The following is a 15,977-nucleotide window of genomic DNA, read 5'->3' on the forward strand; positions in this document are numbered from 1 at the left end:
CTTTATCTCATGGGTCGTGAGATGGAGCCCTGGGGAGGGCTGTGCGCAGTGGGGAGTCGGCTTGAAGATTCTCTCCCTCTGCCCCTCCCCCCAATTCCTGCACGCAAGAATGCCCATGTGTTCTGTCTCATAAATAAATAAATAAATATTTTAAAACACTCTTGTTATTAAAAAAAATGGGATTTTATGATATAAAAAATAAATTTGTCTCTGGAGATAAATCTGACTTCTACATTAAATCTCAATGTAACTGATGTCAAAGCTCTTTTTGGGTGCTGTATTCCACATTGGGAGTCTAGTAACTTTAGATATGATTTAAAATATTAATAAATGTGGATTTTCAAAGGAGAGTCTTAGATCTTGTAAGAAAGTTCTAATAATGCAAACCAAAAATTTTCTTAAGGTGAAAAAAGCAAAATTATAGTAAAGAGAAGAAATAAACAAAATTTGAAAGGAAACTGGGTTACAACTTAAATATATTTTTAGAAATTTAGATCTAATATAATATTTCATTTTTATTTATGTTTTTCTCTTATTCCTGAAGATTTTTAGGAAATTTTGGGATGGAAACTCTCCTTAACATGTACTACATCATTCTGTCCTTCAAGGGAAGATATCAAATTATAAACACCTAGAATCAGACATACTGACATAAAACTACCTCAATCTCTAAGCCACCTTGGACTAAGCCACAAACTTTTATCCCTGAAGTTTAATATCCTTAAGATATATTGTTTCAATAATAAGGTAGCGAAAATAAAAGAAGGTAAAGGCTCGCTTTTATTTTATCACCATTATAGGGGAATCTCTGCCTGGAGAATGTTGGGGAATAAGAACATTGTACATGAATAGGCAACATCAAGGCTTAAAGGGCGTTGGTAGCTTCAAGGACATCATTCTAACCACAGTCTATAGCCACTAGGGTACATTAATAAATAAAGCATTAGAAAGATGCTATGAAAGAAGCCTATGATGTTGACCAACAACTTTTGTAGCACTGACCACCACGTGGGAAAACTGAGGAGTTGCCACCATGCACAGTGATGACAGTGGGAGGAAAGGCCCATGAGCCAAGATTTGTCAGGAGCACAGAGCATGGCCAGTTGGCTTTGACCTGTAACAGCCCATTTTGGAGTGTTTTAGAGTTTTCTGACAGAAAGAAAGAAAGAAAAACATTTTTTTTACACTTTAGTTAAGTTTTTACAAATAATTTTTTAGAAGGTAAAATTGAAATAACATCACTATATGTTCTTAGTATAGTGAAATTCAGGAGCACCTGTAGGAGTCTTCACTATATTGGTTAAAGCCTCTTTAATTGTCCAACAGGCACTCTTCCTTCTGTTATCTCCAGTTGAGATATTCCAGGTTTTAATTCAATAATTCTCACTGCAAAATCTCCAGTGTGTGCCAGAAGTGATTATTTAACTGAAGCAAATAAGGATAAGATATATGTTTATATATTTATGTGAATAATTGTATTACTGGCTCAAATTGCTCCAGCAGTAGGTACACAAATAAATACATAAGAAAATAAATAAGGGGGAGGAGTCAAGATGGCGGAGAAGTAGCAGGCTGAGACTACTTCAGCTAGCAGATCAGCTAGAAAGCTTATCTAAAGATTGCAAAAAACTACAAATACACCGGCAGATTGAAGAGAAGAAGAACAGCAATTCTAGAAACAGAAAAACAACCACTTTCTGAAAGGTAGGACTGGCGGAGAAGTGATTCAAAGCCACGGGAAGATAGACCCCGGGGGGAGGGCCTGGCTCCCAGGAAGTGGCGGAGCAATGGAGCTCAAAATCAGGACTTTTAAAAGTCTATTCCACTGAGGGACATCGCTCCAGAGGCTAAACCAGGGTGAAGCCCATGCGGGGTCCGTGTGGCCTCAAGGTCCCGCAGGGTCACAGAAGGATCGGGGGTGTCTGAGTGTCACAGAGCTTGTGGGTATTGGAACGGGAAAGCCGGCTACAGAGACAGAGCCGACAGTGAGCTCAGCTCGGGGTTACCTTGAACCGGTCGCAGGCTTGGTGAGCTCGGAGCACAGCCAGAGGTCGGGCAGACGGGAGTAACCGGGCGCTGTTCTCTGAGGGCACACTGAGGAGTGGGGCCCCGGGCTCTCGGCTCCTATGGGCCGGAGACCAGGAGGCCGCCATTTGTATTCTCATCCTCCGGAACTCTACTGAAAGCTCTCAGGGAACAAAAGCTCCTGAAAGCAAACCCGAGCGGATTACTCAGCCTGGCCCCTGCTAAGGGTGGTGCAATTCGCATAGGGTAAAGACAGGTGAGAATCACTACACCAGGCCCCTCCCCCAGAAGATCAACAAGAAATCCAGCCAAGACCAAGTCCACCAAACCAAGGAGTGTGGTTTCAATGCCAAGGAGAGCAGCAGAATTCCAGAGGAGGAGAAAGCAAAGCACGGAACTCATGGCTTTCTCCCTATGATTCTTTAGTCTTGCAGTAAATTTAATTTTTTTTTTCTTTTTCATTTTTTTCTCTTCTTATGCTAAAATTTTTTAACTTTTACCCTTTTCTTTTTTAACGTTTTTTAACTAGTTTATCTAATATATATATATAATTTCTTTTTTGTACTTTTCGTTATTCGTTTTCTTTTTTAATTCTTCTTTTCTTTTCTTTTTTTTTTTTTTTCCTTTCTTTCTTTCTTTCGGAACCTCTTTTTATCCCCTTTCTCCCCCCTCACGATTTGGGATCTCTTCTGATTTGGTTAAAGGATATTTTCCTGGGGTTGTTGCCACCCTTTTAGATTTTACTTGCTCCTTCATATACTCTTATCTGGACAAAATGACAAGACGGAAAAATTCAACACAAAAAAAAGAACAAGAGGCAGTACCGAAGGCTAGGGACCTAATCAATACAGACATTGGTAATAATATGTCAGATCTAGAGTTCAGAATGACAATTCTCAAGGTTCTAGCCAGGCTTGAAAAAGACATGGAAGATATTAGAGAAACCCTCTCGGGAGATATAAAAACTCTTTCTGGAGAAATAAAAGAACTAAAATCTAACCAAGCTGAAATTGAAAAAGCTATTAATGAGGTGCAATCAAAAATGGAGGCTTTCGGGGAGGAGTCAAGATGGCGGAGAAGTAGCAGGCTGAGACTACTTCAGCTAGCCAGAGATCAGCTAGATAGCTTATCTAAAGATTGCAAACACCTGAAAATCCATCGGCAGATCGAAGAGAAGAACAGCAATTCTGGAAACAGAAAAAACAACCACTTTCTGAAGGTAGGACCGGCAGAGAAGTGAATCCAAAGCGACGGGAAGATAGACCCCGGGGGGAGGGGCTGGCTCCTGGCAAGTGGCGGAGCAACGGCGCACAAAATCAGGACTTTTAAAAGTCTGTTCCGCTGAGGGACATCGCTCCAGAGGCTAAACCGAGGAGAAGCCCACGTGGGGTCAGCGTGGCCTCAGGTCCCGCAGGGTCACAGAAGGATCGGGGGTGTCTGAGTGTCGCAGAGCTTGTGCGTATTGGAACAGGAAAGCCGGCTACAGAGACAGAGCCGACAGTAAGATCACAGCTCGGTGTTACCTTGAACCAGTCACAGGCTCGGTGAGCTTGGAGCGTGGCCGGAGGTCAGGCAGACGGGAGTAACTGGGCGCTGTTCTCTGAGGGCACACTGAGGAGTGGGGCCCCGGGCTCTCGGCTCCTATGGGCCGGAGACCAGGAGGCTGCCATTTGTATTCCCATCCTCCGGAACTCTATGGAAAGCCCTAAGGGAACAAAAGCTCCTGAAAGCAAACCCGAGCGGATTACTCACTCCAGCCCCTTGCAAGGGCGGTGCAATTCCGCCTGGGGCAAAGACACTTGAGAATCACTACAACAGGCCCCTCCCCCAGAAGATCAACAAGAAATCCAGCCGAGACCAAGTTCACCTACCAAAGAGTGCAGTTTCAATACCAAGGAGAGCAGCAGATTCCAGAGGAGGAGAAAACCTCATGGCTTTTTCCAGTGATTTTTTTTAGTCTTGCAGTTAATTTCATTTTTTTCTTTTTCATTTTTTGTTTTTTTTCTCGCTTTCTGGTACATTTTTTTTTAACTTTTACCTTTTTCTTTTTTAACGTTTTTTAACTAGTTTATCCAATATATATTTTTTTCTTTTTTTCTTATTTGTTTTCTTTTTTTAAAATTCTTTTCTTTTCTATTTTTTATTTTTTTTTCTTTTCTCTTTCTTTTTTTTTTTTTTCGTCTTCCTTTTTGAACCTCTTTTTATCCCCGTTATCCCCCCTCACGATTTGGGATCTCTTCTAATTTGGTTAAAGCATATTTTCCTGGGGCTGTTGCCACCCTTTTAGTATTTTACTTGCTCCTTCATATACTCTTATCTGGACAAAATGACAAGACGAAAATTCAACACAAAATAAAGAACAATAGGTAGTACCGAAGACTAGGGACCTAATCAATACAGACATTGGTAATATGTCAGATCTAGAGTTCAGAATGACAATTCTCAAGGTTCTAGCCAGGCTAGAAAATGGCATGCAAGATATTAGAGAAACCCTATCGAGAGATATAAAAGCTCTTTCTGGAGAAATAAAAGAACTAAAATCTAACCAAATTGAAATCAAAAAAGCTATTAATGAGGTGCAATCAAAAATGGAGGCTCTCACTGCTAGGATAAATGAGGCAAAAGAAAGAATTAGTGATATAGAAGACCAAATGACAGAGAATAAAGAAGCTGAGCAAAAGAAGGACAAACAGCTACTGAACCACGAGGGGAGAATTCGAGAGATAAGTAACACCATAAGATGAAACAACATTAGAATAATTGGGATTCCAGATGAAGAAGAAACAGAAGGGGAGCAGAAGGTATACTGGAGAGAATTATTGGGGAGAATTTCCCCAATATGGCAAAGGGAACGAGCATCAAAATTCAGGGGGTTCAGAGAACACCCCTCAAAATCAATAAGAATAGGCACACACCCCGTCACCTAATATTAAAATTTACAAGTACAGGGACAAAGAGAAAATCCTGAAAGCAGCCCGGGAAAAGAAGTCTGTAACATACAATGGTAAAAATATTAGATTGGCAGCTGACTTATCCACAGAGACCTGGCAGGCCAGAAAAAGCTGGCATCATATTTTCAGAGCACTAAACGAGAAAAACATGCAGCCAAGAATACTATATCCAGCTAGGCTATCATTGAAAATAGAAGGAGAGATTAAAAGCTTCCAGGACAAACAAAAACTGAAAGAAATTGCAAATACCAAACCAGCTCTACAGGAAATATTGAAAGGGGTCCTCTAAGCAAAGAGAGAGCCTACAAGTGGTAGATCAGAAAGGAACAGAGACCATATACAGTAACAGTGACATTACAGGCAATACAATGGCACTAAATTCATATCTCTCAATCGTTAACCTGAATGTTAATGGGCTAAATGTCCCTAACAAAGACACAGGGTATCAGAATGGATAAAATAACAAAACCCTGGGCTCCTGGGTGGCTCAGTAGGTTAAGCTGCTGCCTTCAGCTCAGGTCATGATCCCAGGGTCCTGGGATCGAGTCCCGCATCGGGCTCTCTGCTCAGCAGGGAGCCTGCTTCCTCATCTCTCTCTGCCTGCCTCTCTGCCTACTTGTGTTCTCTCTCTGTCAAATAAATAAATAAAATCTTAAAAAAAAAAAACCATCTATATGTTGCCTCCAAGAAACTCATTTTAAGCCCGAAGACACCTCCAGATTTAAGGTGAGGGGGTGGAAAAGATTTTACCATGCTAATGGACATCAGAAGAAAGCAGGAGTGGCAATCCTTATATCAGATCAATTAAATTTTAAGCCACAGACTATAATAAGAGATGAGGAAGGACACTATATCATACTCAAAGGGTGATCTAACAATTTTAAATATCTATGCCCCCAACATGGGAGCAGCCAACTATATAAACCAATTAATAACAAAATCAAAGAAACACATCAACAATAATACAATAATAGTAGGGGACTTTAACACTCCCCTCACTGAAATGGACAGATCATCCAAGCAAAGGATCAGCAAGGAAATAAAGGCCTTAAACGACACACTGGACCAGATGGACATCACAGATATATTCAGAACATTTCATCCCAAAGCAACAGAATACACATTCTTCTCTAGTGCACATGGAACATTCTCCAGAATAGATCACATCCTCCGTCCTAAATCAGGACTCAACCACTATCAAAAGATTGGGATCATTCCCTGCATATTTTCAGACCACAATGCTCTGAAGCTAGAACTCAACCACAAGAGGAAGTTTGAAAAGAACCCAAATACATGGACTAAACAGCATCCTTCTAAAGAATGAATGGGTTAACTGGGAAGTTAAAGAAGAATTGAAAAAATCATGGAAACAAATGATAATGAAAATACAATGGTTCAAAATCTGTGGAACACAACAAAAAAGTCCTGAGCGGAAAATATATAGTGGTAAATGCCTTTCTCAAGAAACAAGAACTGTCTCAGGTATACAACCTAACCCTACACCTAAAGGAGCTGGAGAAAGAACAAGAAAGAAACCCTAAGCCCAGCAGGAGAAGAGAAATCATAAAGATCAGAGCAGAAATCAATGAAATAGAAACCAAAAAAACAATAGAACAAATCAATGAAACTAGGAGCTGGTTCTTTGAAATAATTAATAAAATTGATAAACCCCTGGCCAGAATTATCAAAAAAAAAAAAAAGAAAAAAAGAGAAAGGACCCAAATAAATGAAATCATGAATGAAAGAGGAGAGATCACAACTAACACCAATGAAATACAAACTATTATAAGAACATACTATGAGCAACTCTACGGCAATAAATTTGACAATCTGGAAGAAATGGATGCATTCCTAGAAACATATAAACTACCACAACTGAACCAGGAAAAAAAAGAAAGCCTGAACAGCCCCATAACCAGTAAGGAGATTGAAACAGTCATTAAAAATCTCCAAACAAACAAAAGCCCAGGGCCAGACGGCTTCCCGGGGGAATTCTACCAAACATTTAAAGAAGAACTAATTCCTATTCTTTTGAAACTGTTCCGAAAAATAGAAATGGAAGGAAAACTTCCAAACTCATTTTACGAGGCCAGCATCACCTTGATCCCCAATCATACAAGGATCCCATCAAAAAGGGAGCTATAGACCAATATCCTTGGTGAACACAGATGCGAAAATACTCAACAAAATACTAGCCAATAGGATTCAAAAGTACATTAAAAGGATTATTCACCACGACCAAGTGGGATTTATTCCTGGTCTGCAAGGTTGGTTCAACATCTGCAAATCAGTCAGTGTGATACAACACATCAATAAAAGAAAGAACAAGAACCATATGATACTCTCCATAGATGCTGAAAAAGCATTTGACAAAGTACAGCATCCCTTCCTGATCAAAACTCTTCAAAGTGTGGGGATAGAGGGCACATACCTCAATATCATCAAAGCCATCTATGAAAAACCCACCGCAAATATCATTCTCAAGGGAGAAAAACTGAAAGCTTTTCTGCTAAGGTCAGGAACACGTCAGGGATGTCCATTATCACCACTGCTATTCAACATAGAGGTCCTAGCCTCAGCAATCAGACATCAAAAGGAAATTAAAGGCATCCAAATTGGCAAAGAATAAGTCAAATTATCTCTCTTCGCAGATGATATGATACTATATGTGGAAAACCCAAAAGACTGAACTCCAAAACTCCTAGAACTTATACAGGAATTCAGTAAAGTGTCAGGATATAAAATCAATGCACAGAAATCAGTTGCTTTTCTCTACACCAACAACAAGACAGAAGAAAGAGAAATTAAGGAGTCAATCCCATTTACAATTGAACCCAAAACCATAAGATACCTAGGAATAAACCTAACCAAAGTGGCACAGAATGTATACTCAGAAAACTATAAAATACTCATGACAGAAATTGAGGAAGACACAAAGAAATGGAAAATTGTTCCATGCTCCTGGATTGGAAGAATAAATATTGTGAAAATATCTATGCTACCTAAAGCAATCTACACTTTTAATACAATTCCTATCAAAGTACCATCCATCTTTTTCAAAGAAATGGAACAAATGATTCTAAAATTTATATGGAACCAGAAAAGACCTCGAATAGCCAAAGGGATATTGAAAAAGAAAGCCAACGTTGGTGGCATCACAATTCCGGACTTCAAGCTCTATTACAAAGCTGTCATCATCAAGACAGCATGGTACTGGCACAAAAACAGATACATAGATCAATGGAACAGAATTGAGAGCCCAGAAATAGATCCTCAACTCTACGGTCAACTAATCTTCGACAAAGTAGGAAAGAATGTCCAATGGAAAAAAGACAGCCTCTTCAATAAAAGCTATTGGGAAAATTGGACAGCCACATGCAGAAAAATGAAATTGGACTATTTCCTTACACCACACACAAAAATAGACTCAAAATGGATGAAGGACCTCAATGTGCGAAAGGAATCCATCAAAATCCTTGAGGAGAACACAGGCAGCAACCTCTTCGACCTCAGCTACAGCAACATCTTCCTAGGAACAACGCTAAAGGCAAGGGAAGCAAGGGCAAAAATGAACTATTGGGATTTCATCAAGATCAAAAGCTTTGGCACAGCAAAGGAACAGTTAACAAAATCAAAAGACAACTGACAGAATGCGAGAAGATATTTGCAAACAACATATCAGATAAAGGACTAGTGTCCAGAATCTATAAAGAACTTAGCAAACTTAACACCCAAAGAACAAATAATCCAATCAAGAAATGGGCAGAGGACATGAACAGACATTTCTGCAAAGAAGACATCCAGATGGCCAACAGACACATGAAAAAGTGCTCCCTATCACTCAGCATCAGGGAAATACAAATCAAAACCACAATGAGATATCACCTCACACCAGTCAGAATGGCTAAAATCAACAAGTCAGGAAATGACAGATGCTGGCGAGGATGTGGAGAAAGGGGAACCCTCCTACATTGTTGGTGGGAATGCAAGCTGGTGCAGCCACTCTGGAAAACAGCATGGAGGTTCCTCAAAATGTTGAAAAGAGAACTGCCCTATGACCCAGCAATTGCACTACTGGGTATTTACCCTAAAGATACAAACGTAGTGATCCAAAGGGACACGTGCACCCGAATGTTTATAGCAGCAAAGTCCACAATAGCCAAACTATGGAAAGGACCTAGATGTCCATCAACAGATGAATGGATCAAGAATATGTGGTAAATATACACAATGAAATACTATGCAGCCATCAAATGAAATGAAATCTTGCCATTAGTGACAACATGGATGGAACTAGAGCGTATCATGCTTAGTGAAATAAGTCAAGTGGAGAAAGACAACTATCATATGATCTCCCTGATATGAGGAGGTGATGATGCAACATGGGGGCTTAAGGGGGTAGGAGAAGAATAAATGAAACAAGATGGGATTGGGAGGGAGACAAACCATAAGTGACTCTTAATCTCACAAAACAAACTGAGGGTTGCTAATGGGAGGGGGGTTAGGAGAAGTGGGGTGGGGTTATGGACAGGACACTGGGGAGGGTGTGTGCTTTGGTGAGTGCTTTGAAGTGTGTAGACCTGGGGATTCACAGACCTGTTCCCCTGGGAATAAAAATTAAAATATATGTTTATAAAAAACTAAAAATTTAATATTTAAAAAATAATCTAGTGTTTATCCAAAAAAAAAGGTTTAAAGAGAAAAAAACAGAAAATAAATAAATGGTGAATATTAAAATATTAATTCTGCATTTAAGCTTAAATGATCTCTTAAATGTTCATTCTGCATATATAGTATATATATATATATATATATATATATATAACATGAAATATATATATGTATATATATCTATGCACACACATTAACAGAATGAAAGAATGCTTATTATTTTAAGATTTTATTTTTTGAGAGGGAGAGAGAGAGAGAGAACAAGAGTGAACAAACAAGAGCACAAGAGCAGTGGTAAGGAGTAGCAGATTCCCCACAGAGCAGAGAGTGGGGTTTGATCCCAGGATACTGGGATCATGACCTGAGCCAAAGGCAGGCACTTAACTGACTGAGCCACCCAGGTGCCCTGAAAGATAGTTTAAAAATAAAAAAACCAAGTGTCAGAGGTAAGTATTAAGAAAAGCAAATTGCAAAACCCCCCCAAAAAAAAAATCTTTTCAGAATGACTGGGTACTATTATAAATAAAAATAGTAATTTTAGTATCTATGGTTAGTGTGTCATAAGAATTGTAAACGAATTGCCTTTTTTGTTAGAATTCCTACGTATGGCACAAATCACAATTAAAATACTGCTTTGGGGGCACCTGGCTGGCTCAGTGGGTTAAGGCCTCTGCCTTCGGCTCAGGTCATGATCTCAGGGTCCTTGGATCAAGCCCGCATCCCGCTGTCTGCTCAGCAGGGAGCTTGTTTCCCCTCTCTCTCTGCCTGCCTCTCTGCCTGTTTGTGATCTCTGTCTGTCAAATAAATAAATAAAAATTTTAAAAAATGAAAATAAAACAAAATACTGCTTTTGTGGTCAATATTATGAATGCAAACTATACACATTTGATTTAAAAAATTATTTAGTTATGTGTAGGAGTTTCAGTTGGATTGGAATAACAAAAATGTTAAATGGATATAATTCATTTGGTGAAATTCCTGATGTTTTAAAAACTGCCTAGGTTAAAACGGTGCAATTTTAGTAAAAATAAATTAAATTGTATTATTGGCTTTAAATTATAAATGGAAACAGAAAAAAAAAATAGAAAAGAACATTTCCAGCCTACACAAAACTAATGTAGCTCCACCATCAGAACCAGAGTTGGAGTGGCTGCGTAGCTTAGTTGGTTAAGTGTTAAACTCTTGGTTTGGGCTCATGTCATGATCTCCTGATGGTAGTAGATCAAGTCCCATATTGCACTCCCCTAGTCTGTTTCTCCTGTGCCCCCTCCCTTGTTCAAGCACATACACACACACACACACACACACACATGCAAACACACACTCTCAAATAAATAAATAAATAAATAAATAAATAAATAAATAAAAAAGAAGAAAGAAAGAGTGAGTCAGGCCTACTAGGTGAAAATGTTTATCTCAAATGAAACCAACTCTCACGATTGGATTTTATTCACACTTAGCATTTTTTTTTCTCTTTCATGGAATTTTTACTATCTCTAGTGGCAACTTTAAATCCTTTTAGAAATCCCAATAAATATCACAGCAAAAACAAAAATAATTTCCATATTCTATTAACTTGGCCTGCAAACCTTCCTCGTTTTAGCTGATGACAGATAAAGGAAAGTTAAATAAATATTTCAAAACTAACACTTTATGTAGTGATATTCTTATCACCTGACAACATAATGCTATTCCACACAGGTACATTTTTCTAAGTCATTTCCATAATGTCAACTAGAACTGATAACCACCAAATTTAGAGTTCCACTTTCCAAGCATATATAAACTGAGCTGTGTTAAAATTTCTTGAAATATATACCTGAGATGTATGATAGTCACCCTACATAGGCAAAATACCTAACCCAATGGTCAAGATAAAGTTAGGTTTCATTTATCTATGCAGAGACGTAGATTTCTAAAAGGACTTTAAAGACATTGAGTTAACTTTTATAATATTTATGTAATTTCTCACCCTTTCAAATTTTCTGTTTTGTTTCAGTGATGACAAATTGCAGATATGGTACATCTTTACTAGTCAACCATGTACAGGAGGAAAAGAGGCCTTTAGAATTTCATAATAAATGGAAGTGAACAGGTATGGTCATTTTTAAAATAAATGAGATGCTAAAATTCTGTCTATCTTGTTTACTTGGCATTGTGATATGAAAATTCTTTAAAAGAGGAAAACTAATCAAAGAAAAAGATGAATAAAATCCAACTAAGTCTTAACTATGTATTATTAGTTTAAAACTTGTTCTTGCTCCATTCACTAAAAGGGCAGTCGCACCTATTCTGGCTGGTTAGAGGAAGACATGCATATTATAACACAATATCTGACATGTTAAATGACACCAGAGAAAGTGAATGACCTATGTTCAATATCGGGTAAAATTCCCAAATACTTTTTCTAAGAGAATTTCTAAATCAAAAGTTGCCCAAGGTTTTGTGAGAACCTACCTATTTTACATCTCATTCCAAATATTAAACAATTTGCTATAGCCATTCTTATCTAATTATTAATCAGCAAAAAAATCAAAATACACAAAAATGCAGGCTTTACAGCATGGCCTTTGAGGATAGACTGAAAAGACAGGATACCTTTATGCTTAATCCAAATCCTCCTACAGTTTGTCTTCTAATGGTCACCGTTCTTTCCTGAAAGACAGGATTTTAAAAGAGGTTAGAATTTCACAATAATAGACTTACACACCATTTTCCTCCTCTCAATTCTGTTTTTGTTACTTTAAAAAAGAAACATTTTGTGACACCAAACAGGCTTTAATTTTTGCAACAAATGGATCATTTTGTAATTTTTAATCAAAGGTTAATTTATTTGTCTAGATAAAAGGTACTGTATGGTTATTAAGCTTCCTTTCAATGATTCTCTGGACATATTTTGGAATTTTAACTTTTACCTTCTTACTTTCTCATTTTCACACTATGTATTCTTGTTGTCTAAGAAATGACAAGTTTGGGTTACAAAAAAATAACTCTGTGTCAATGGTAAATATTATCTTTGTCAACCAAGGTCTTATTTCCTTCAGGACTAAATCATCTTGCTGTGGAAATCTGAGAGCTGAGCTGGGACACTGCTGTTTCCCAACACATAAATGATCCATGTGTGTGTCTAGGACTGAAACTGTGGATAAACCAGGTTCATAATGATTGTTTATTTGAAAAAGAATGGATTTTATACCTAACTAATAATGACAATGGAATTATCAATTTTCAAAATCAATTATCTTTTTCTTTCAACAATGGTAAAGATAATTCAATCACTAGTGTTTAAAACAAAAATCACAAAAATCTACATTTGAACAAATCCTTTAATTTTAAAAAAATCAGTATTTCTCTGTTTTAGGGCCATTCTACATCATGTATATTCTGGAAGTGTGTTGAAATTTTATTTATTACCTTCTCAACTTACTTATAACTTTCTTATGTTTTGAACCTCCGCCTATCCATAACACTTTAAGACTTCCTCCCCTTTCTCCTGTTGTACTTGGGATAGATGTTTCTCCCTACAAATGCCCAGCTTGTTTGCTATGATCTCTTTCTTATTGGTTCTTTCCTTTACTCCCTGGTTTTAGAGGGGCTATGTGGAGCAGTTTATATTATTTAAAAAGAACAAAAAGAGGGGCGCCTGGGTGGCTCAGTGGGTTGAGCCTCTGCCTTCGGCTCAGATCATGATCCCAGGGGCCTGGGATCGAGTCCCACATGGGGCTCTCTGCTCGGCAGGGAGCCTGCTTCTCCTCATTTCTCTCTCTGTCTGTCTCTCTGCCTATTTGTGATCTCTCTCTCTGTCAAATAAATAAATAAAATCTTTAAAAAAAAAAGAACAAAAAGAAAATCTGGAAAATGTGTGCTTCTGATGGTTCTTCCTAAATACTTCAAGGTAGTATAGTATAAAACCTCATCATGTTGGCAGTTACAAAATATTTTCATTTAGCCATGTTTTTAGATTTCATAAATAAAAGCAAAAAATGTTTAAAGAACAAGACCACTATACCAGATATTGAGGTATAAGTGTCATTTATTTTGAATTAAAAAATAAACATTTATGGTTGGAGATTGGGGCATAAGAAAAAGAACTATTAGTACAAATTAATAACACTTAGTTATCTCAATTTTTTGTCATGTTCTAAGTAATTTGACCTATTTTAAAACTATAGATTTCACTCTTAAAACCTGTCCTCTAATTATGTTTTCAAGTCAACATTAAAATTACTTACACAAAGTAAGTTTACAGATGTATTACAATGTATGAAAAGGAACATGAAATATAAAACACATTATTCATGTTAAATAATACCATAAACTCTACTTTTTATTTTTAAGCCAAATATTGTATCACTCCCCATTTTTGGGATCACAGATATGGGAAGAAACAGTACTTTAGAATTTACATTGTAATATCTATGTATATAAGCATAACTTCATGTACAAAATCAAAAAGGAAAGTGGGCACATGCATTATACACACAGAAAATCTAATTTAAAATATATTACATATTTATTGGAAATGTCCTTTTGTTAGACAAGGTAAGAGGAACCTGTTAAATTAAGTAATCATTGTTTATTTCTCACTAAAGGATTGATTAAAGCTATAAATTGAAAATAATGGAATTGAAATCAAAGAATCTATCAATGACTCAAGTATCCACAACTTAATATGTTAGGAAAATTACTTAATTCCTATGAATCTCTTCTCCTAATCTGTAAAATGGTGATAAATAAGACAGTAACAGCTTTGTTTTGAGGAGTAGTAATTGTGAAGAATCCCAGGATAGAGTAGAAATTTAATTAATATTCTCTCTCTCTCTCTCACACACACACACACACACAGACACACACAAATACACACAATCTGTTATTCTAGATAGATATTCTTATTTAGTAGTCACTTAAATATCTGATTAATATTTGTTCACTTTGTATTCCAATAGTTACATCACAGAGTAACTCAAATACTGGAAGTCTCAGCTCAAGGATAAGCCAAGTAAATGGTTGTCTTCACTCTTTTAAAACGGATAAGCAAACTGCTTTCACAAAACTGCCTATCAAACTAAAAGCTTCTTAGATAGTAGTTATTTTCTTAATTCCATGTCTATAAGGAACAAATTCTTGACTCCTTAAAATAAAGATTCGTCTTTATTTTCTCAAAGTAAAGAAGTCAGTCTGTCAAAGAAAATCTATTTTATTTAGTAAATTACTTCACCTAAATTTCCTACAATGTCTTGCACAGAAATCATTAGTCACAAGGACAACTTGATAAGTAAACTCTATTAACCAGCCAAATGTATACTGAAACACTGCTTTTCTTTGAAGGGACAACAAGCATGCCAAGGTGATCAAAGGTCTATGCAACGTCTTTACTCCTTGTCTACAAAACTGCTTTCCAGTCTTTGGTGGAGAATATTTAGAACATGTTCCAAATCAAATACAAAATTGATGATGCAGAAAGGAGTTTGGAAACTAGAGAGTCAGCAATAACAGCTGAAAATCTCAGAGATAGCAATTATTTTAATGTATTTTAAACACATGGGCACATGCACATATATGCAAATTCCAACCAACACCTTTATATGCTATTGCTTCATTAGCTTATTTTATAAGAAAGTAAGGAGAAACAAGCAAGACAAACTCGTGTTTTAAGCCAAAATATTAAATTTATCACTGCAGGTAGTGGGAAGTATAGAATGGCAAAGCAACTGTTCCAGTGTGGCACCTTCCCGACACTCTTCCCACTGTCTCTCTGTTTGTGTTAGCTATACCCTCCATCCCCTTCCCACCTCTTCACATTTGGTTCTTTCCTACTGTCCCCACCAAAATATTTTTTTAATGCAATGTAATGAATTGTTTCAGCTGCTCACCTCATAAATCAGAGAATATCTATCTGAAAACTGATCTGAAGTTGTATTTAGTTACATCTGGGGTGTCATAAAGACATTGCCTAAGTAACCAAAGCCCTATCATTCAGGAAACTAATGCTTATTGGTTATTTTATTCTTTAAAACACAAAATCAAGACAAGTATTCCCATATTCTTACATATACAAAAAGCCTCTCTTTAATCTTCCTATTCCTTGTAAAATGTAAATGATGGACTTATAAAAAGGTGCTGTTGGAGCACCTGGGTGGTTCAGTTGCCTAAGTGTCTGCCTTTGGCTCAGGTCATGATCCCAGGGTCCTGGAATAGAGAGCCTCAGGTCAGGCTCCCAGCTCAGTGGGGAGCCCGCTTCTCCCTTTCCCTCTGCTGCTCTCCCTGTTTGTGCTCTCTCACTCTGTCTCTCTCTGTGTCAAATAAATAAATACAATCTTTAAGAAAAAA

The 15,977-nt window shown here is 37.2% G+C and overlaps 1 protein-coding gene across 1 annotated transcript in view; it reads right to left on the minus strand.

Annotated features, from left to right (window-relative positions):
• SNTG1 (syntrophin gamma 1) overlaps nucleotides 1–15,977 on the minus strand; it is a 623,364-nt gene that overhangs the window by 312,629 nt on the left and 294,758 nt on the right. The window contains exon 4 of the mRNA XM_082719661.1: nucleotides 12,246–12,302. Within this exon, the coding sequence (XP_082575787.1) occupies nucleotides 12,246–12,302 (57 nt within the window). The remainder of the gene's footprint in view (nucleotides 1–12,245; nucleotides 12,303–15,977) is intronic.

Source organism: Mustela nivalis (genome assembly GCF_964662115.1).
Source record: "Mustela nivalis genome assembly, chromosome: 2".
Taxonomy (NCBI): domain Eukaryota; kingdom Metazoa; phylum Chordata; class Mammalia; order Carnivora; family Mustelidae; genus Mustela; species Mustela nivalis.